Source organism: Myotis nattereri (genome assembly GCF_964212035.1).
Source record: "Myotis nattereri genome assembly, chromosome: 17".
NCBI lineage: Eukaryota > Metazoa > Chordata > Mammalia > Chiroptera > Vespertilionidae > Myotis > Myotis nattereri.
Genome location: NC_138092.1, coordinates 3,608,955 through 3,630,074, shown reverse-complemented (window position 1 = coordinate 3,630,074; position 21,120 = coordinate 3,608,955). Strand labels below are relative to the sequence as shown.

The 21,120-nt window shown below is 59.7% G+C and overlaps 1 protein-coding gene across 1 annotated transcript in view; it reads right to left on the bottom strand.

Annotated features, from left to right (window-relative positions):
* The window catches only part of NDRG1 (N-myc downstream regulated 1), a 40,894-nt gene extending 20,066 nt beyond the window's left edge, over positions 1 to 20,828 (bottom strand). The window contains exons 1-3 of the mRNA XM_081111725.1: positions 20,779 to 20,828; positions 7,228 to 7,308; positions 4,992 to 5,027 (exon numbers count right to left, since the gene is read on the bottom strand). Coding sequence (XP_080967851.1) covers positions 4,992 to 5,027; positions 7,228 to 7,290 — 99 coding nt within the window. The 5' untranslated portion in view covers positions 7,291 to 7,308; positions 20,779 to 20,828. The remainder of the gene's footprint in view (positions 1 to 4,991; positions 5,028 to 7,227; positions 7,309 to 20,778) is intronic.
* Between the last annotated feature and the right edge of the window lie 292 nt (positions 20,829 to 21,120).

Sequence of the window (21,120 nt, the reverse complement as noted above, 5' to 3'; positions counted from 1 at the left end):
GCCCACACTGCAGAACGTGCCACAGGTGTGCCGGACACAGGACACAGGACACAGGACACAGGACACAGGACACCGCGGAGCAGGGCAGAGGAGGCGCAGCTGGTTTCACCTTGACCCAGATGAGCGCCACCCCCATCTGCCACGGGGTTCGTTCTAAGTCCCAGCGACTTCCTAGGAAGTGGGGCTGGGGAGCAGGGCGCGGAGGGGGGAGCCGGGAAAGGGGGGTTGAGGATGCCCAGGCCTCTGACTGCTCCCCCGTGTCAGCCAGGGGGGCGGGAAAACAAGCAGCGACTGTGTGGAAAGCGAGGAATTAGGAAAAGGTCACCGTTGCCCTTTTCCCCGGGAGCGGATCTGCTTCCCAGTGAAGGGAAGGACATCAGCCTCCCCACCCCACCCGGCCCCCAACAGGGATCAGGTGTCCCCCTGGCCCAGTTCCGCCAGACAGGGCCGTCCAGAGAGGCGCCAGACCTCCGCGGACACTGCCCACCGCCCTCCTGCCCCAGCCGCTCCGCTCGCTCCCTCCACCGCGGGAACTCCGCTCCCTGCCAGCAGGGCCCTGGTGAGATGCAAACAGATTCCATGGAAACCAAATCAAATCAGACCATCAGAGCACGGAGAGATCCAGGTGGAAGGAATTAGAAGCAGCCACGGCACCGGGAGAGTGAAGGATGCTGCTCTCCACGCTGCCGCCCCGCCCCCCATGAGTTACATGGACTTTGCTCTGGACGCGGAGACCGGGTCCGATTGCATCATCTGTCTCCTCCTTGAGTGACACTGAGCAAATCTCTTAAGCCCTCTCTGGACCTGGCTCTTCAGCTATAACATGAAGACAGCAGTAATTCCTCCCGTGAAGGGCGGTACGGATTACAGGAGACATGCAGGAGGAGAGGTCAGCCCGGTTTCTGGGGCACAGACACCAGCTAGACGGCTCCCGTGTTTATTGCAGATTTAGGAGTCAGAGGAGCCGAAATGGAGGACTAGCTCGACAGATCCTCTTGGCAAGTTTCTCCAAACGGGTCTGGCACCTCCTGCTTGGCAGGCAAGGCCTGAGGGATGAGTGGGATACAATTATTCCCTCGCTCCCTCCCTCCCTTGGGGGCCTTCCACAAAGCCCCCCGACCTGGAGCAGAGGGGGGAGGGCTGAGTCACATAGCACCCGCCACGTCGGGGACGCTTGGATTCCCACCGACTCTCCTCATCAAATTGGCAAACACAACTGCCCAGAACCTGACGCCAGACGGTCTCGGCAAAACCAGATCACAGGCGTCCTTCCTGCGGCCACGGCACCCCTGGCCAGCAGCCCACCCAGGCCCGCGCTCCCAGGGCTCCGGAGCCTCTCCCAGGGGCCAAGCCGGGGTCCTGGGAGCAACCGGCAGAACTCACAGGCCCGGGGGCACCAATCGATTCGCCTTAAACCGTCACCCAGGCCAAAACAAACAGCCCACCCCACGGTGATGTCAGCCGGGAGCGATAAGGCAGAGGCCATCTGCTCCGGCGGCTGTGCCGTCTCCTGAGACGGGCCACCCAGCCACTGGGCGCGGACCCGCCCGCAGCGCCCCGCTGCCGCTGGGCTGTGGGCTACCATATGTTGTCTATTCTGAGTCATGTGTCCGTCCATCCTCGGCTACTCTGGGGAAGGAAGAACGAGTCCGCCTGCGTGGGCACCAAATATTTTTCAAGAAGTAACGTCGGCTGCTTTCAGACACACCCAGTGAGGCGGCTCTGACTCCTTAAACTCGACTCCCAAGGCACGGGCCAGACGGGGCCGTCTCCATGGGCCGTGAGAAGCTACTGAAGGAAGAGATGGAAGCAGGTCCCCATGAAGGCACCTGGACCCCAGTCCATCCGAGTTCCGTGCAGGGGGCCTGCCTGGGCAGAGGGGCTTTGATAGGAAGAGCAGCGGTGAGCTGAGGTCTGGCCCTCAGGCCCTGCTGGGCCCTCCCGTGTCGCACTGCAGTGACGCATCGCGGGTGAGAGAACGGGGTGGGTCAGACAGAGCAGGGTGCTGCGGACCCTTCACTGAGGCCATGTGTGAGCCTCAGTTTCCCCATCAGTAAGGAGGGGTGATGGTACAAGTCCCGCATGACTCAGCAGGAGAGCAGGGGAAAGCCTGGCCTGACGCATCAGAGGACGCCGACGTCCTAGCGGGCAGGCGACTGTCATTTTGTCCCTGGGCTGGTGGCCCTCGCTGCCTCCCTTGACCAGGGCTCCTCTCTGCCCCCAGCACTGTGAGCAGTCCCTGGTAGCGCACAGAGCACACCAGTCTCACATGGTGCAGCATCTTCCGAGGGAAACCCTACGCGACCCACAGGCGAGATGTTGGAAACTCCTGGAAATCCGGGGGAACTTCCACAAATATCATGAGTCAGCCCGATCTGGGAGCCAAACCCGAAGCAACACTGTTTTATACAAAGATGGGACTGCCGTTGACAAGGTGTCCCTCAGCAGCCACGTTCAGCTCAAAGCTGTGACTCGACTCGTCGGGAAGGCTGCGCCCATGAACAGCTGCAGGGAGAGCTCACTCCCCGCCCCGCGCCCCCCAGGCTGGCTCCAAACCCAGCCCAGGGCCTTTCCATGCTGTAGCCTCTGCATGGACCGACCATCCCTAATCTTCTCGGGTCACAGGCCTGGCTCCATCTGTCATTCAGGTCTCGGTTCAATGTCACCTCCCCCAGAAGCCTTTCCCGACCCTCAACCTAAGGCCACCCGTACCACGTCAGCTGCTCTGTCACCTTCCGTGCCCTGCGGGAGCTGGAATTGTCTGTTCACTTAATTTTTCATGTGTGTGTCTGCCTCCCCCTTCTAGGGAGTCAGAGGAGTGATTTCAGTCAAGCACACGGCTTGTTCACACCCCAGCCCTACCCCTTCCCAAACCTGAGACCTCAGGCCAGTGACTTGACCTCTCTGTGCCTCAGGTTCTCACCTGTAAAATGGGTATAAGATTCATTCAAGCAAAAGGTGTGACACACTCAGAATGAAGCTTGGAGTGCGTTCCATGCTCACTAACGCTGAGCTCTCAGTCTAGAAAGTAGGTTAAAGCAGGCATTTATTAAAGGGACAAAATGTCCCCAACTTCACAGGACAGTGCTGGGATTAGCTGAGAGGGCTCAGCCCAGGCTGGTACCCAATGTGGGCAGACCTCATCCTGACTCTTCCCTGCCCCGGGAGGCCAACCTGAAGGCTGGTCTCTGCTTACCAGCTACCTGTGCCCGAGGACAGGAACTCAGAGCTGGGCTTTGCAAACTGTCAAGAACAATACGAAAGTGAGGAATGATCTTCCCAGGGAACAGAAAAACGTGTTCCAGTTTCCAAATCAATGACCCAACAATTCCACTTCCCGGCATGTACCCAAGAGAATTAGAAGCAGGGACTCAACCCGGTACTTGTCCAGCCATTAGTCACAGCAGCCAGAAGGTGGAAGCAGCCCGAGTGCCCACTGACAGATGAGTGGATGACCCCTTGTGGCCCATCCACACAGTGAAGTATCGCCCAGCCTCCGAGGGAAGGAAACGCTGACACGTGCTGCAGTACGATGGGCCCTGAAGGCACTGCGTTAAGTGAAAGGAGCCAACCACAAAGTGATAAATGGTGTGGGATTCCACTTACGTGAGACACTTAAAGTCTTAGCATCATAGCGACCGACAGTAGCATGGCGGTTGCCAGGGACTGCAGGGAAAGACACTTGGACTTCGTGTCTAACTGGGACTAGCTTCAGGTTTCACAAGATGAAGAGTCTGGAGATGGGTGGTGGTGACAGCTGCCCCCAAATGTGAGCATATTGAATGCCACCCACTGAATGTACACTGAACAATGGTTCAGATGGTACACTTTATATGTACTTAACTGCACACGCACACACACACACACACACACACGCCGAGGAAAAAGGCCGTCACAAGAGTTAGTGGACAGGGGGTGTTACTGGCCCAACACTGATGTGGGAAACATCCTATCTGGGTCCCTGCCATCACTGTCCTATCTCCACCGCCACTTAAACAAGTTTGGAGGGACTTGCCCCATTTCACAGATGAGGAAACTGAGGCCAAGGGGAGGTGAAGCAACTTGCTCTGCATCAAAGAGCCAAGAAAGGGCAAACCTCTACTTGCCTGAACGTCAAACTCAGGTAGACACTTGTGCACCCATTATTCACAGCAGCCAACGTTCCCAAGCCCTCTGCCACTCGTTCCCCTTCACCCAAGGGCAATGCCCAGACGCCCAGCCTCTGGACACGGGTGGTGGGCCAGTCACTGAAATATGGGATCCAGGAGGAAGAGGGGAGTTGTCTGGGGGAAAGGAAGCAGAATAGATGGTGGAGATGCAGCGCTCAGAGGGGCTGGAGGCGGGAGACTGAGTGATGTGCATCCACCTGCATCTGCTCCTGTCCCCCCTCTTCTCCGGGGAAGCCCACAGGGCCCCGCTGTGCCCAGGCTTCCTGCCCCATCCCCAGGGCCCAGCACAGCCTGGGGCCCCCACACTCTGGGATCACTAATGAGTCCAGGAATGACAGGTCCTGAGGTTCTGACCCGCCCCTCAGCCAAGAGAGCCAGCCCACTGTCCTGAACGTTTGTTCTTGGATAACACTCAAGAGGCAGCTGTTCCCACCGCCTGAGGCCAGCCCTGAGCAGCGATGGAGCCAGTGAGCCACGAAGAAGCCAGGTTCGCTTTCCCAGGCAGAGCTGAGAACATCGAGCCTGCTTCTGCTCCCTCCCATCACAGGGTCCCAAACCCACCCACTGCTCCCCATCCCCCCACCCCCCCACAGCTCTGCCCAGATCGACAGTGTCCAGGGGGTTCCGTGGGGAGTTGTTGCCACAGGCTTCCCTGACCAGAACTCCAACCAGCTGCTCTGTAGGGAGGAGCCAAGTGTGAGAAACTAGCTCCCCCTCTCCCCTCGCCCCCAGTGTCTGAACCATGATCTACTTCGCACCAGTGGGAGGAGGAGGGAGAGGGAACAGAGTGGGAAGGGGAGGGCGTCCACAGCCTCTACTTGCCTGAACATCAAACTCCTGCAGGAGGCCGGTGATGGTCTGTGGAGAGAAGGGGGAGATGGTCAGTTTCATCAAGGTTCCTTGCTTCTCCAAACCCTGAGCCTGTGTCTACCCTCCCTCCTCTGCGGAGCCTCCCTAATTCCTCACAAAGGGAGGCTTTTCATCTCAAAGAACAGTCCGGCAGGAAAGGAGACACATTAGCTGGGTTCCTTTTTAACGACTGCCTCCGTGCGAAAAAGATCTGAAGGTCTCAGCTGACCACAAGCTTGTGAGAGACAAGACTGTAATTACCTATGACCTGGTCTGACCTTCACCCATGTGCTACACTGTAAAATCTCAGGCCCGACCATGCCACTCTCCTCACATTTCTTCCCTGGCTGCCCGTCTTCTGGATTAAAATTCAGTCTCTCCTGAATGGACACGGAGAACAGAGACCTCTGCGCATTTCCCTCAGTCCTACGATTCTGTTTCCAGCCCAAAGCCCATCTCGCCCAGAGCTATCCGGATGTGGAGCACGCAGGGTGAACAGCATGGGCTAGCAGACGAAGGCCTGCCGCCTGCTTTTGTAAATAAAGTTTTACTGGAACACAGCAGGCCCGTTCACTTCCATGTTGCTATGGCTGCCTTCATGCTGTAATCGTGTAGCTGAGTGGTGCCACGATGGTATGGCCCCCAGAGCCTACGGTAGTTCCTAGGTGGCCCTTCACAGAACATGCTTGCAGATCCCGAATGTACAATCATAACAAGGGTTTGGCAGCTTCTAAACGCAGCTGCCACCCACGCGGGCAGCTCCCCTCCCGTCAGAGATGAGTGTCTGTGTCTGTAAAACTCGGAAGGGAAAGTCTGTGACGCGACCGAGCTAAACCAGAGCGACCACACCCAGCGTCACCAAGGAGCCCGATGAGCAGTCCGTTCGCCATGGGCAGCTGGTCTGGCTTGGCTCCAGGCCCGCACACAGTGGAACTACGTGACCGAGGACATTCAAGCTCCATGAGACTCAACTTCCTCTTCTGTCAAACGGGAACAACCCCAGTTCTCATCCTGCTGTTCGCACGAGAGAACCCAAGGGACGCAGTGGCCCAGGCTCGCAGGACCTGGTCTTCATGCTGATTCCTACTTGGAAAGCATTTGGTTGACCTTAGAACAGGGGTGGGGAACGTCCAGCCCGCGGGCCGTGTAAGGCCCTCGAAATCATGGGGTCTGGCCCTGCCAAGGCATTAGGGGTGAGTTCACTGAATGCTTGACCAAATACAGCGGGCTAGTTTTTAAGTTGATAATTATGTATGGCCTGCGAATGATGTGATAAATATCCAAATGGCCTTTGGCAAAAAAAAAAAAATGGTTCCCACCCCTGCCTTAGGGTAACTTCACTTTTGAGCCTGAACTTTACATTTTTGAAAAGAGGCATCCTCACAGGCGGTGTTGCCTCTCAGTGAGAGCTGGGAAGGGAACATAGTTTAAAAGACGATGCCACTTCTACAGCAAATGTGAAGGCTCGTCGCATTTCCATAATGGAAAGCCAACGTTGGAAAGGCCAGGCCAGGAGGGACCTGCCTGCTCGGCCGCAGGGCAGGGCCGGCTCTTTCCCAGGGAGGCCTGGCTGACATGGAAGGTTTGGCCGACAAGACGATAAGAGCTGTAGCAGCAGGAGCTCAGGCGCACAGCTTATCTCCCCCGAGCCAGGCGGCGGCAGCAGCCACTCCATCCTCACTGTGGCCCCAGGACATGAGTGCCAGTGTCACTGGTGGAAACCTGGGGAACTGGAGCGTGAAGGTTGACGCGTTTGCCAGCGGTGGACAGAGCTGCCGAGTGTCAGGGCCAGGATCTGAAGCCAGGCAGGCGGGCCCAGGGGATGTGTATGACCTTCACCTCGAAACGAGGGGGTAGACAGAGCCTGTGGGCAGTGGGCTTCCGGTCGCATGTTCCAGAACCACAGATGTCAGAGGTGGACGGCGCCTACCAGAGCTCTAGTTCAATGCCCTTCTTTGCAGATGGGATCAGGGAGGTGTGTTCAGAGAAGCCCAGATTGTGGGCAGGGGCCCGGCCCGCAGTGCCAGAGCACGTAGTGGCCACGCTGGGCCTGGGACAGGTACCTTGTGCCTCTGCACACCTGGACAAGGAGACCCGTGGAAACCAGGAAGTAGTGGACGCGTGTGTGTATGTGTTCATGTTGTGCACACACGTGTGCCCTTGTATGACTGTGCATGTGATGGGGGGGACCAGGAGCATCTCCACTCACCTCCCCTTTCTCCACCAAAGGCTTCACCTCGGCCAGGTCCACGTCCTGCAGCTCCCGAGACATGTCCCTGCTGTCAGCTGCCTGGGAGGGGACAAAGGCCAGGAGGTTAGCACTTCCTGCTCAGAGATGGTTCCTGAAGGAAGCAGATCCGAGGCTCGAAAATGAGCCCTCACTCTGCCCCGCGGCTTCTCCCTTCTGCACCTGTTACTAGGCCCCTCCTACAGGCCATCAGACCCCTCCTACAGGCCATCAGACCCCTCCTACAGGCCATGAGGCCCCTCCTACAGGCCATCAGACCCCTCCTACAGGCCATGAGGCCCCTCCTACAGGCCATCAGACCCCTCCTACAGGCCATGAGGCCCCTCCTACAGGCCATGAGGCCCCTCCTACAGGCCATGAGGCCCCCTCCTAAAGGTCATGAGGCCCCTTCTACAGGTCACAAAGCCCCTCCTACACGTCACCAGGCCCCTCCTACAAGTCACAAAGCCCCTCCTACAGGCCACAAGGGCCCTCATACCCACATCACCATCCCAGCCTTGCCCCTGAGACAGGAACTGAGGCTCATGGAAGCAACCACGTTGCTAATGAAACAGATCGATTCTCAAAACCAGTCCTCATATCCAGTCCAGACCCCCCACCACCCAGGACATTTCTCGCTGCATTTTAGAAGGAGAACTGCATCCCCAGGTTGACAGCCAAAAGGGGACAGGAGGTCACGGGAGGCCCGCCATGTGCAGGCATGGCACACACTTCCTCCTCCTTCACCCTCCGCGTGTCCCCAGCAGGGGCAGCCTCAAACCCAGGGCCTGCCAGGCTGGAGGTGGGATTTTCAAACAAAAGGAGCCAAAGCAGCTGGGGTTGGGGGCCAGAGGAGGCCCCGCTGGCTGTGGCGCGGCAGGAGCAGAGGACGGAGGCGAGGAACAGGGTCCCAGAGGGTGGATCTGCCGTCACCCACTCCCCAGGAGCTGGGCTTGGGCGGGGCGTGTACTGAGCACACGCCCGGGAGCTTGGTCTGGGAGCTGGAGATAGAAACATTTATTCTCAGATAAAGGCAAGTGAAGCCCCCACCAACACTGGGCGAGGCACACAGTCCCAGAGTGAGGGTGAGCGCCACAGCTGGCAGCGGCAGGGACAGGGAGGAAGCCACAGGCGTCCAGATGTCCCCGCTCACAGACCCGGCCTCCTGCATCCTGGACTGACCAGGCAACCTGCTGAAGACCAGGCCGGCGAGGCCCTCCATTGTCATGCTCCAGAGCAGAAACCCAGGCCCCCAGCTCCCCAGGGCCCCAGGGACGCCACGCCGGAGAGAGCGCAGCCTCTGAAATCCCACCAGGTGGGCTGGTCCGAGGCCCGGCCCCTGGAACCCCCCGGACCCACCTGGCGAGGCCTCTCAGAGGTCAGCCAGCAGCACAGCCCGGCCGCCTCCTCCCGCCCCGGCGCCGACACATGGCATTCTGGGGGCAGATCCCCTGCGACGCTCCGGTCTGGGCCCCATATAATTCCCCAGTCGATAAGCAGCCCCACAAGAATGCAGCCTTTGGAGTCCAGGTTCCAGAACATTCTGAAAACAAAGTCGGTTTTATATCTGCCAGCATTCCTGGGCAGCGGCCAGCCCGGAGGCCGGAGGCATGAAAGCCGAGGTCGGACAGCCTCGCTAACTCAGCGTGTTCATGGTCCCGGGACTCTGGCCCCACGGCCACGCCGCCTACACAGCCTAGAGAGCCTTCCAGAAGCCCAGGCAGTGCCACCCCCTGCAGAGAGTGACAGGACCAGGGTGAGAGTGGGGTCTGCCACTGTCCCCCCGGCCAGGCTCAGGCAGCCCTTCTACAGCCCCCCTAACCCCCAGGCCATCTTCAGCCCCCCCCCAGGCCATCTTCAGCCCCCACCCCCACCCCCGTGGGCTCTGAGGAGGGCAGCCTAATTGTATCGCTACCTGGCCCACCTGTGGCTCCTGCCATTCCACCAGGGGCAAAGTGGGGCCACCACTCGCTTGCTGAATAGATGAACAGGGTTTATGCAGCTTACTAGCAAGGCCTGTGTTTAAATTCACTCTTTTTTAAAATATATATTTTGGTTGATTTCAGAGAGGAAGGGAGAGGGAGAGAGAGAAACATCAATAATGAAAGAGAATCCTTGTTCAGCTGCCTCCTGCATGCCGCCTACTGGGGACAGAGCCCCAACCCAGGCATGTGCCCCGACAGGAATCAAACCCAGGACCCTTCAGGCCGCAGGCTGACGCTCTATCCACTGAGCCAAACCAGCTAGGGCTAAACTCAGAGGCTGAAAACTGGCCAGTCTCCCTTAAATATTTGAGAATTACTGAGTATGGAGCCGGAGGGGGCTCAGGGAGCCCAGCCTTGTGCTGGAGATATTTTTAAAAAATATTTTTTATTGATTTCAGAGAGGAAGAGAGAGATAGAACATCAATGGTGAGAGAGAATCACTCATTGGCTGCCTCCTGCACACTCCACACTGGGGATCGAGCCCGCAACCCGGGCACGTACCCTGACCGGGAATCGAACTGTGACCTCCTGGTTCATAGGTCACCGCTCACCACTGTGCCATGCCAGCCCGGCTGGAGACACTTGTGTCATGACTGGGAGATGCTACTGGCGTCCAGTGGGTGGAGACCACGATGCGGATGACCAGCTAATCACCCGACGGGGCACAGCACAGTTCCAGAGCGGAGTCCTCTGGCCCCTACAGCTGAGCTGACACCCTGGTTACACCAGGAAGCGCCCCAGGACCCCGAGTCTGCAGGGAGACGGAGCACAGCAGAGGCAGCCTCTGCACTCTTTGTCCCCTGGGGTGGGGGCGCGGCAGGCCTGGGACGGCCTGCCTTTAATGAGTGCAAATGCCCCGGCAGGGAGGGCGGGACCTGGCCCTCCATCTAGGTCACTGCCCGATGCCCGAGGCTGCCCACTCCGGGGCAATGGGCAGGGAGACAGCTGGCTGCCCCATCCTGCCAACCTGGGCCGGTTGAAGGCCAACACTTGCCCTATCTCTGTTGCCTTGAACTCTGCAAACGTGTATTTCTGAGGCTGTTTGTCTAAAGCAAATCTTATAAGGAAGTTCAATATAAAAAAACAGACTTACATACACCCTTCCCCCCAAAAAAGGGGGAAAAAGGGGTGGGGGGAGGCAGACATGCTTTGAATGAAGCCAGGGAAAAAAGCTTGACCCCCCCGCCCCCCAGCAGCCCCGGGTTCCCCCTCCCTCCCACCTGTCCCTACCCCATGAGGCAAGACCTGACCTCAAAGACCCCTGGGGTTCAGGAAGCTCAGTTCCAAACCGTGACTCATCCGGACGTGGCTTCCTGGGCCAGGCCCTCATGTGCCCAGCACGGAGCGAAGCACCCGTAACAGCCTTGTGGATGGGGCCCTACCATGTGACAAGCGGGGGCATGGCCACGAATCAGCAGACCTGGGCCTGGCCCACGGAGCCCCCAGCTCATGGGGCAGGTACGCCCCGGGGTCCCCCAGCACCGCCCACCATCAGGCCAGTCCTGACGGCCCTGGCCCAGGAGGCCGCGCTGTCCTGCAGGCTGGGGCGGATGTGGCCTCCGTGACCACCGTATCTCCAGGGCAGTTCCCCACCCCGACCTGCCCACCCTGGGCCTGGGTGGGTCATCCTTGGTGGTGGAGGCTGGCGCTACACTGCAGGTCAGCCGCCCCCTGGCCTCGCCCCCAGATGCCAATAGCCCACACCCACCCTCCCCTCCCCCGGTGAGAACCGAAAACATCTGTGCACTTTGCCAGATGCCCTCTGGGGGCAAAACCGCCCTGGTTAGGAACCACTGGCCTAGGGCGGTTCCTGTATGAATGCAGAGTATCTGGTAGATCCGACTTTTATTCTATCTCGTGTGCCTGCACACCCACTCACACACTCACACTCTCACATTCTCACACTCTATCTCATAATCTCACACTCACACACACTCTCACTCTCACTCTCTCACACACTCACATACTCTCTCACACTCTCACACTCACACACACACTTACACACTCACTCTCACACACACATACTCTCTCTCACACTCTCACACTCACACACACACACTCACACACTCACTCTCACACTCACACACACACATTCTCACACATACTCACACACTCACACACTCACATTCTCACTCTCACATTGTCACACACTCACATTCTCACACACACACTCTCACACACACACACACACACATTCTCACACACACATAAATTCTCACACACACACACTCACACACTCACACACACACTCTCACACACACACACTCACACACACACATTCTCACACACACATAAATTCTCACACACACTCTCACACTCACACACACTCACACACACATTCTCACACACACACACACACATTCTCACACTCACATTCTCACATACACACACTCAAATTCTCACACACACTCACACACTCACATTCTCACACTCACACACACATATTCACACACCCAGGCTCTCACACACTCACATTTTCTCACACATACACTCACACACACACTCTCTCACACACTCACACTCTCTCACACACACACTCACATTCTCACACTCACACACACACTCACACACCCACACTCTCACACACTCACTTCTCTCTCTCACACACACACTCACACTCTCTCACACACACACCACCAGCTGCAGGTTTCTGAGGACGAGGCTGAAGTCCCAGGGGTTGGAGGCACATCCTGAGATCGGCCAGCACAGGAGGGTGGCCGGGACGAGAGGCCGCTATGCGGTGTCACACTCTTACTGCTTCTCTCGCTCTCCCTCCAGAAGTTTCGCTGTGGGTTCAAATGCACCAACCCCAAGACCAGGAGGCCCACAGGAAGGAGCAGGTCCCGCGTGGACCTCCTTCGCTGGGAGGGAGGGGCAGTGGGGGGTTACCTGGTTGGGGCTGCTCCGCTGATGCCCCCCCACCGCCCACACCAGGGGTCACCCCCCACCGTTCAAGGCCCTGCTTGGCTCAGCAGGTTCTCCCCTGGGCTTGAGGCCGAGCGCTGGATGCCAGTGCCCGCCCCCCTCTGCCGCCTCCTGGAAAGTCCCAGCCCAGCATGTCGGGCTGAAAGGGCCAAGGTCATCGTTCAGCAGACCATTCAGCAGACCGGGTGGCAGGGCCAGGCCACATGGGGCGCCGTGGGTAGGAGCCCAGATGTCCCCTCCCGGGCCTCCCGCTCCACCGGGCAGGAGGGTGGATGGTGCGGTCCCTCCAGGAAGCGCAGGCGGAAGGCCCTCCAGACAGGGAGTTAGTCGGCCCGGGCTCCTTCCACTAAAACCCACTCGGTGCCATGACCGGGGCCCACGTCACCCACCAGCTGCCCGACGGGTTCCTATCACCACGTCTTCCTTTCGCTCTGCCCTCCCAGAAGGAATTCAGAGAAAACCAACATCAGATAAGCAGCAGGTGGCCAGGAGCTAGGAGAAGACTGGAGGGTCAGACCTGGCTGTCATCATGTATTAGATCTGTGATTCCCCGCAAGTTTTCTAACCTCTTAGCCTCGGCTTGCTCACCTGTAAAATGGGCATAAATAATCCTGCTCCCGGTGAGTACCAGTGGGGCTTAAACTCTGGCACATAGAACCTGCTAAATAGCTGCTTAATTAACCAGTGCAGTTTCCCTTCCTGGTTGCCTCAGACACCAGGGACATCTATGAGGACACAGCCTGTGTTTTATACGCCGTTAGCCTCACAGCGACCCAGCAAGGATGGGGGGAGGGGGTCATAGAAGACGCCTGGCAAACACCACATGAGTTTTCAACGATCGGACCCAACATGCCACCTCGGGGGTCTCCTCTCCATTAGCGACGCTGGTCCCTGAGTAAGGAAGGCCCAGGGGCTGGGCAGATCCCTTTCCAGTCCAACAGGTCCAGGGGACAGTCAGCAAGGAGCTGGGCCTCCTGGCTTCCAGGGGAAGCCAAGCCTGGGATTTGCAGGGAGAAGGCAAGACCGTGACCCTGAGGACTGGAGGGCAGCGGGCAGAGGCACCTCGGGCACGCTGAGGCCGCATGAGAGCTGAAGAATTGTGAAGAGAGGGACACAGCCCGCCATTCTCAAAAGCCGCGGTGGAGCAGCGGGAACCCTGGCTTAGGAATAGGGCGTGGGAACGCCGCCACCCTCTCACCACATGACTTTGACCATGGCATTCATCCCCCATCTGTAAAATAGGCAGCCTGTGCTCCATGCGCATCACATGGTCCATGAGAAACATGGGCAGATGGGAACTGAGGCAGGACAGGGCTGGCAAAGAGGCCATGGACACAGGCGTCTCGCCAGGGCGCGGCCCAGCTCAGCACTGCCTGGATCTGCCTGGGAGTCCCTGTCCCGCTCCTGACTCAGGCCCCTCGCTGTCTGAGATGGGAGCCTCCCTCCAGCTCGGGCACCTAGGGGCACCCACCTAGGGCACTTCGGGGCACACACCCTCTTCAGCAAACCCTCCTGGGCCCCTGGAACTTCCACGATGGGGGCAGAGGTGGTGTCTGGTGACACGCGCAGGGGTCTCTGGGATGCGGCCACCCCAGCAGGACTGGCCCAGGAGCAACCCACACGGACGCCCATGATCCCAGCAACAGGGGCGACTTCTGTGGGGCTTGCTGGGCTCCGAACTCTGCCCTCCCTTTGAGCAACCCTAGCAAATAGGCACCATTTCATGGATGGGGAAACTGAGGCACAGAGACGGTAGGAAGTGTGCCCCGAGTCACTGAGCGTCATGCCGGCACAGGTGAAAACAACCCTCACAGCTCAGATGACCATGACCTCCGCTCGCAGTAAATGTGCACACACACTGTGCGCCCACCTTAGCCGAGGTAGGATGCTCTAAGGAAGGGAGCTGAGGCGGGGCGGGGGGGCTCAACAGCATCTCCCCCTACCCTCCAAAGTCCCCAGGTGCCGCCACAAGCAGGCCAGGCTTCAGACAAAGTTCACCGCTTAGATTTCCCTCTTCTCCCTTCGAAGGACTCAGAGGGCTCCTGGAACTGCCAACTCCACACTTTGAAAGAGCGGCCACGGCTTCATTCTGCAAGGAGGCCCGGGAGGGTGGGTGTCATCATCCCAACTCACGGGGGGGGGGGGGGGGGGGGCGCGGGACCTGAGGCCCCAGGGCAAAGGCCCATGTGACTCCCTAAAAGCCTGACTGCTCCCCACAGAGAAAGATGAAAACTCCCCCCTAGGATGTGGGTACAGGTGTGGGGGGAAGGGGGGGCCACGGCCTACTGGAGTCTTTAATGAGGCAGAGAAAGAGGGCGGGAGAGAGATCGCTGACAACTGGCATCGACTGTGACTGGCAGCACCGGCCCGGCTGCTGTCCGCGCCGCAGCGCGCGGCTCCCAGCCACAGTTCTTTCCAGCTCACTGGGCGCTTCTAGGACGAGCGGGGAAGGGGCTCGGCATCTTCCCGGAAGGTTCCAGAGAACAGGCCGGGGCCCCACGGGCCTCATGGAAAGCAGCCTTGGGGTACGCCCTGGACACCCCACCTTGCTGTGGATATGTTCTCGGTCCTTTCTTGGCCAAAGAGGTTTTGGCGACAAGCTGCGGGGCCGTTCACGGGTTCTGGGTGCTTTCCGCACATTTGAAACTCGGGGCCTTCACGCTCTAGATGTTTTTCTTTCTTTTTAAAATAATATGTTTTTTATTGATTTCAGAGAAGAAGGGAGAGAGAGATAGAAACATCAATGATGAGAGAGAATCATGGATCGGCTGCCTCCCGCAAACCCCACACTGCAGGTCAGGCCCGCCACCCGGGCACGTGCTCTGACCGGGAATGGAACCGGGACCTCCTGGTTCACAGGGCGACGCACAACCACTGAGCCCCGCCGGCGGGGCTCTCCATGTTTCTTCTTATGTAATCAACCTCGTCAACAATTAGGACCTTCGAGAACGCCCTCCAGCCTCGGGGAAGGAAGGTGGAGAATAAGCTCTCCAAGTCCAGGCAGTGATGCCTGAGAAGACAGCCAGACCAGGAATTCCCGGGGCGCCCGGTGCTTTGCACGGAGCCTGCAACTCGGCAGCATTCAAGGAATGCTCTGGTGTGGCAAGAACGGAGCAGGAACGTGCACAGCAGGAGCGCGCCGACGGCACGCGTCCCCGGGTGCAAGGCTGGAGCTGGCACGGCATTCCTCTGTGCTCCCCGGAGCCCAGGCCCGCGGAGAGGCGGGGAGAGGGTCTGGGCCCAGGCAGCAGGAAGCAGAGGGTCGGTGGTCATCACTGCCCACCCGCTTCTCTGCAGCGCCACCCCGAAACCTGCAGGCAGCTGCTCGGTGGAGTTTTGGCAGCTGGAACAATTTTTTTCTAAAATATCTTTTTATCGATTTGAGAGAGAGAGAAAGGGAGAGGGAGAGATAGAAACATCTATGCAAGAGGAACATCGATCGGCTGCCTCCTGCACACCCCCTGTTGGAGACTGAGTGGGCAACCCGGGCATGTGCCCCGACTGGGAATCGAACCCGTGGCCTCTTGGTGCCTGGGCCGGAGCTCAACCCACTGAGCCACACTGGCCAGGAGGTAGCAGGAACGATTTGTTTGGCAGACTGTCTGAGGCAGGGGTGGGGAACGTCCGACCAGCCAGCCACATAAGGCCCACGAAACCATGTGGTCTGGCCCTGCCAAGGCAGTAGGGGTGAGTTAATGAGATGTTTGACCCAATATCAGGCTGCTTTTTAAGTGGATCATTGTGTATGGCCCGCAAATGACGTTATAAACATCCCAATGGCCCTCCCCGCCCCTGGTCTGAGGGGACGCGTGTAATAACCAGAAGCCGAGGCCACGGGTCAGGCTACAGCGTTTTTCTGCGAATCTGGGGGACAAGGCTGAGCTCGCTGGACGGCCCGGGAGGTAGTGTGTTGAACGCACACAAACGGGGCCAGTGTTCGCGGAGGAAGTGGAACCAGATTCTTCCTACAAACCCCGTGACCCGAGATGGGATGCTCGCCACGGCGACAGTGCCCTCCCCGCCACCACGGTCCTTCCACCCTCTGTCCGGGGGGGCCTTCCGACCTTTCCTAACACTGTGGCCCAAGGCCTCTCCTTCTCGAATGGAGGTTTCCTTCTGACCCACTCGGAGTGCCTGCTCAGTGCCAGGCCCTCGGGCCCCAGGGGGTGAGGAGAGAAACACAGTCCAGAATGGTCCAAGGAAGGCAACATGGGGACCTGGAGGGCGCCCAACCCCGCCTGCAGGACAGCGTCTGGAGAGAGCAGGGAGCCGGGCGATGGCGTGGACAGGGGGCAGGGTGAGGGTCCCGGGCTGGAGCCTTACAAAGACCTCATCCTCAAGAATGCCTCTTGTACCCACACTCAGAGGGCCACCTAGAACCTTCTCAAAGCCAAGGGGGTGGAGCCGGGCTCAGGATGGGGCAACTGGATGAAAGCCCGGTCCCCATCACCTCTGTAAGCAGAGCTGCTCCTGGGTATACATGTCAGACTTCTTTAGAGGTCTCCACGGGTCTAAGGAGGCGGGAGTATAAAGTGGATGAACTCCGGCACGGGCATTCCAGACGGCTACGGAGTCTCCTTTGCTCCCACCTCAGTTGGAGGAACGCCCCCTGAAGCTGCAAAGGTCTCCAGAAGGGTCCCCAGAGGTGGGCGGTGTGGGCAGGACTACAGGAATTGTCAGGAAGGAAAGTCAAAGGCCAGATCCCACACAGACCTGCCGGTGGCCCCGAATTCTGTAATCTGTACCATTCCGTGTTGCCAACGCAGGCACCCAGGGGCCCAGGTCTCTCCTCGCAGGACACCCACCCAGAGCATCATTGGGCTCCACTGGCACCCAAGCCCCCCCTCCTCTGTGCACACCCCCTGCAGCAAGCCTGCGCCGGCCCAGCGGGAGGCCGGGCAGCGTTCGGGAACTCATCCTCGGGTCTGCAACAGAGCCTGACACACAGCAGTCCCTGTCGTCAGCTGCAGAGAGAAGGGACAAATACGAGGGCAGGCTCGGGACCAGACTGAGACCAGGAGGCAGGAAGGGCAGCTTGCAATGAACCAGGGCACCAGGTCCATGGTCCAAAGACAGCTCCAGGTCCCTGATGCAGGCCGAGGAGATGCCTTGAGAAGGTCATGTGTGCGAATTATTGGCAGAAACCTACGTGGTGTTCCCTATTCTCAACTGAGCCCTATTCTCAACTCTTGAACATGAATTAACTCAGTTAATACTAGACGTCCTCATGAGGCCAAGGGTATTATTCCCATTTTCCAGGGGAAGAAACTGAGGCACTGAGCCCCTAATTGCCTGTCTACGCCTCTCACCCCGGCAGCTCTCCAATCACCCCAACGTGTCAGGGAAAAGAACACCGGTTTTCAAGTCCGACTCTCTGGGTTCAAAGCCTGGCTCTCCCACTCGGAGCCCCTGGCTACAGGCGAGTCCCTTCAAAGCCCTGGTCTCAGTTTGCTCATCCATTCAGTGGAGCCAACGCGGCTGAGGCAGAACCAGAGCTGTTTCGAGGACATTAGGGGTGAGGGGATTCGGCAGCTGACCTGGAGAGAGATGTCCTGCCCGTCCCCTGACCCCTCCCGCTGGAATCTTAGATGCTGAGTCATCGCCCTGGCTTCCTTTGGGAGGCTCAGGGAACTTCAGTCATGCCTTGGATGGGGTTCCCTGGAGCTGGGTCCCATCAGAGAAGCACAATGGAACCCTTCCTTCCCATCCGCACCGAGGCGGCTCAGGTCCGGAGGTTCCGGGCACCCCAGGGGCCCCAGCTCAGATCAGATCTTCAGTCCAACCTGGAGGGGGCAGCCTGGACCCAGCAGCCACCCCTGGGCGGGTAGCGAGGGAGGAGGGAGGAGGGAGGCGTGCGGCGCTCTTTCTCGCCAGACTGCTTCTGTTGGTGACTCAAGAACACCTGCTGTGCACTAAACACATGTAAACACACGAAACCCGCCCACATGCTGTCCGGGACGTTTCCTCACCAGAAACTGCTCGAGATCGATTGACTTCTACCCTCTGATAGCATCTCCGACCCCTCCAATCCCCCCCCACAGGAGCGGGGCCTGGAGAGGCGGGTTCCAGTGCTACCTGGGCCTGGCGAGTTGCTCCCTGTCCCTGGGCCTCAGTCCCCAACTGTAAAATGGGAAGCAGGGGGGCCAGCCAGGTGTGCGAATGTGTAGCTCCATCCCAAGCGATCCAAGCAACGGCCGGCAGACCTGGCCTTGCTGGCTGCCCCAGGAGAAGCCAAACCCCGTGCTGTGCTGTCTGCGGAGACCACCTGGGCATCCAGTGCCCGAGCTCCCCCCCCCGCCCCCCCCCCCCCCCCCCCCGTGCCAGGCCCTGGGCCAGGCGCCAGGTGACAGGGCGCGGCCGGCATAGCCTTCCTCCTCACCCTCCTGCAGCTCATCCTGGAGGTCACAGGTCAGGGGCACCCCAGCTTTCGCTCCTGATACCAGATCCCTGTTCCTCTGGAGGTGTCTCAATTCCTGAGTCTCCCTACCCCGACCCCAGCCTGTGCCACCTCAGCACTGGGCACCCAGGCCTGTGGTCTGTGCCTCCCCCACTTCTCCCCGGGCTGGTGAGCCCCTTGCAGGCAGGCTCTGGGCTTGCTCTCTCTGTGCCTTGCTTATTTCTATTCGCCTTCGGGAAACTTAGTAAAGACGCCAACAGGAGCAGGCGGGGCTGGGCGGGGCCGGGGAAACTGGGTTTTCATAGCGCGAAGGTTTGCATTTAGACGTTTGTTCCCTTCGAGGTGGCTGAGAAGCCTGGCACGGCGGGTGGGTGGTACGTACGAGGCGACTGGAGCCCTCCCGTGTGGCCACGGGCTGGGTTCTCTTAGAACAGCTGTTCTCGACCTGTGGGTCGCGACCCCTTTGGCCCTTTCACAGGGGTCGCCTAAGACCATCCTGCACATCAGATATTTACATGACGATTCATCACAGTAGCAACATGACAGTGATGAAGTAGCAACGAAAATAATTTTATGGTTGGGTCACAACATGAGGAAGTCTATTTAAAGGGCCAGAACATTCCATCTTTCCCAGGAACCTAACGGCACCCAACAACCTCAAGTGCCCAGGACATCAGTGAAGAGTTGGTCTTGGCCATGATAACGGCTGCCCCACACCCTGCAAGGCACCTCCCCCTTCCCCCGCCACAGATGGGGGCTGCCGCTGCCTGCAGGGGTGTCTGACAACAGAGGCAGAGGCGACAGACAGCAGAATTGGGCTGGCAGGGGGAGCTTGTATGTTGGGGGTGAGGGTAGAGGGATGGGGTGGGGGGTGGGTTAAGAGAACCAGCCACTAAAATCCAGCTTCAGCTACTCTTTGACAGAGGCGGGGACAGCGCCGCTCCCCTGACCCCACCACGCTGCGCACGCCCTGCCCAGGGCTGAATCAGAGACCGCGGAGGCGCTCCCGCTCCCCGGGATGGCCGAGCCATTCCAGCTGTTCTCTCCCCTGGAGAGCAGGCCAGGCAGGCCAGGCAGGGACAAGGAGGAAAGCGGGGGAGGGTGGGTGGAGGCGAAAATGACGCCATTCATAACCCAGCGGGCGCAGGGCCACCAGGGGCCCGCAGGACCCCTCCGGGCCAGGTCACCTATCACGCGCCGCCACAGCGCCAACCCCAGCCACCTCTGGGGGCGCACCCTGCCCAGCAGCGCACGCACACACTGGCTCCTGCGCATGTTGTGGGAGCTGTAACACACCTCGTTCTCTCTCTCTCTCTCTCTCTCTCTCTCTCTCTCTCTCTCTCTCTCACACACACACACACACACACACACACACACACACACACACCCCACCCTGGCGTCCAGGCTCAATCAGCCCCTGCTTTGCAGAGACGTATCCTTTCTGGCTCAGTCAGTTTGGGAACCAGACACAGCCACACCCCTTCTCCAGCCACATCTCCAGCTTCTACCCACCTCCTTTCCACACACGCGCGCGCGATCCCTCCTTCCCCAGACACCCCACTCCAGCGACACAGCCTCGACCCCCACAGCCCCCTCCACACACAGGCGTTCACACCCCCAGGCCCTTCTCCTGCTCCCACTTCAGCGCGGCCAGCGGTGGTTCTGGGAGAACCTTGGGAAGGGGGATCCAGGTGTTCCCCGCCGGCTCTCCACCGCCTCCCCGACCCTCAGGACCCCGCATCCCCAGCTACAGGAAAGAAGCGCGGGGACTCGTCTTTTTCCCTCCTCTTCCCTAGTGGAAGCCTCCCGCTCCGGAGGTGCGCGCACCCCAAAGCCCTCCACACACCCGCGCCCGGGGTCGCCGCGCACTTGCAGCTCCTGGGACCACAAAGCACGGTCCAGGGGCTGCAGCAGCGCCCACAGGCGACAGACCCCCTCTGCCCGGCGAGAGGAGGGCATGGGCTTACCCAAGGCAGAGGGAGAGGCAACAGGCGCTGGAGAGAGGCTGGCGGTGCCAGGCGAGAACGGAGAGGAACCGCGAGGATGGGCGTGCGCGCACTCCGGAGACCAAGCGGAGAGCCAGGCGAGGTTTGTTTATGTCCCGGAGGAGGGAGATTTTATAGGCGCCGCGGCCCCGCCCCGCGCCTCGCCCCGCCCCGCCCCGCCGGACACACCCCTCCCCGCGCTCGGCTCCCGGCCGCTCCTCCCGCTCCCGCCCGCGCCCACCTCGGCTCCGCTCCGGCAGCTCGGCCAGCGCCCGCCGGATCCGCCGCCTGTTGCGCAAGCCCAGCAGGGGCGCGGCGGGGCGGGGCGGGACCGCTGGCTCCGCCGTCCCCTCCCTCTCCCGCATGGCCGGGACCTCTCCGATTGCAGTGGGCGTACGTGCACGGGGATGCGTTTGTGTGCTTGTGCGTGTGCGTGTGTGCGCGCGCTCATGTGTGTGCATGTGGACTTCCGTGTGTCCCCGTGTGACAGAGTGGCCCCCATCTCGGCCTCCGAGTTCCTTCTTCTGAGTCCCGTCGCGCTACCCGCTGACATCCCTCTGGGGCGACTCCCCGACTTCTTCCA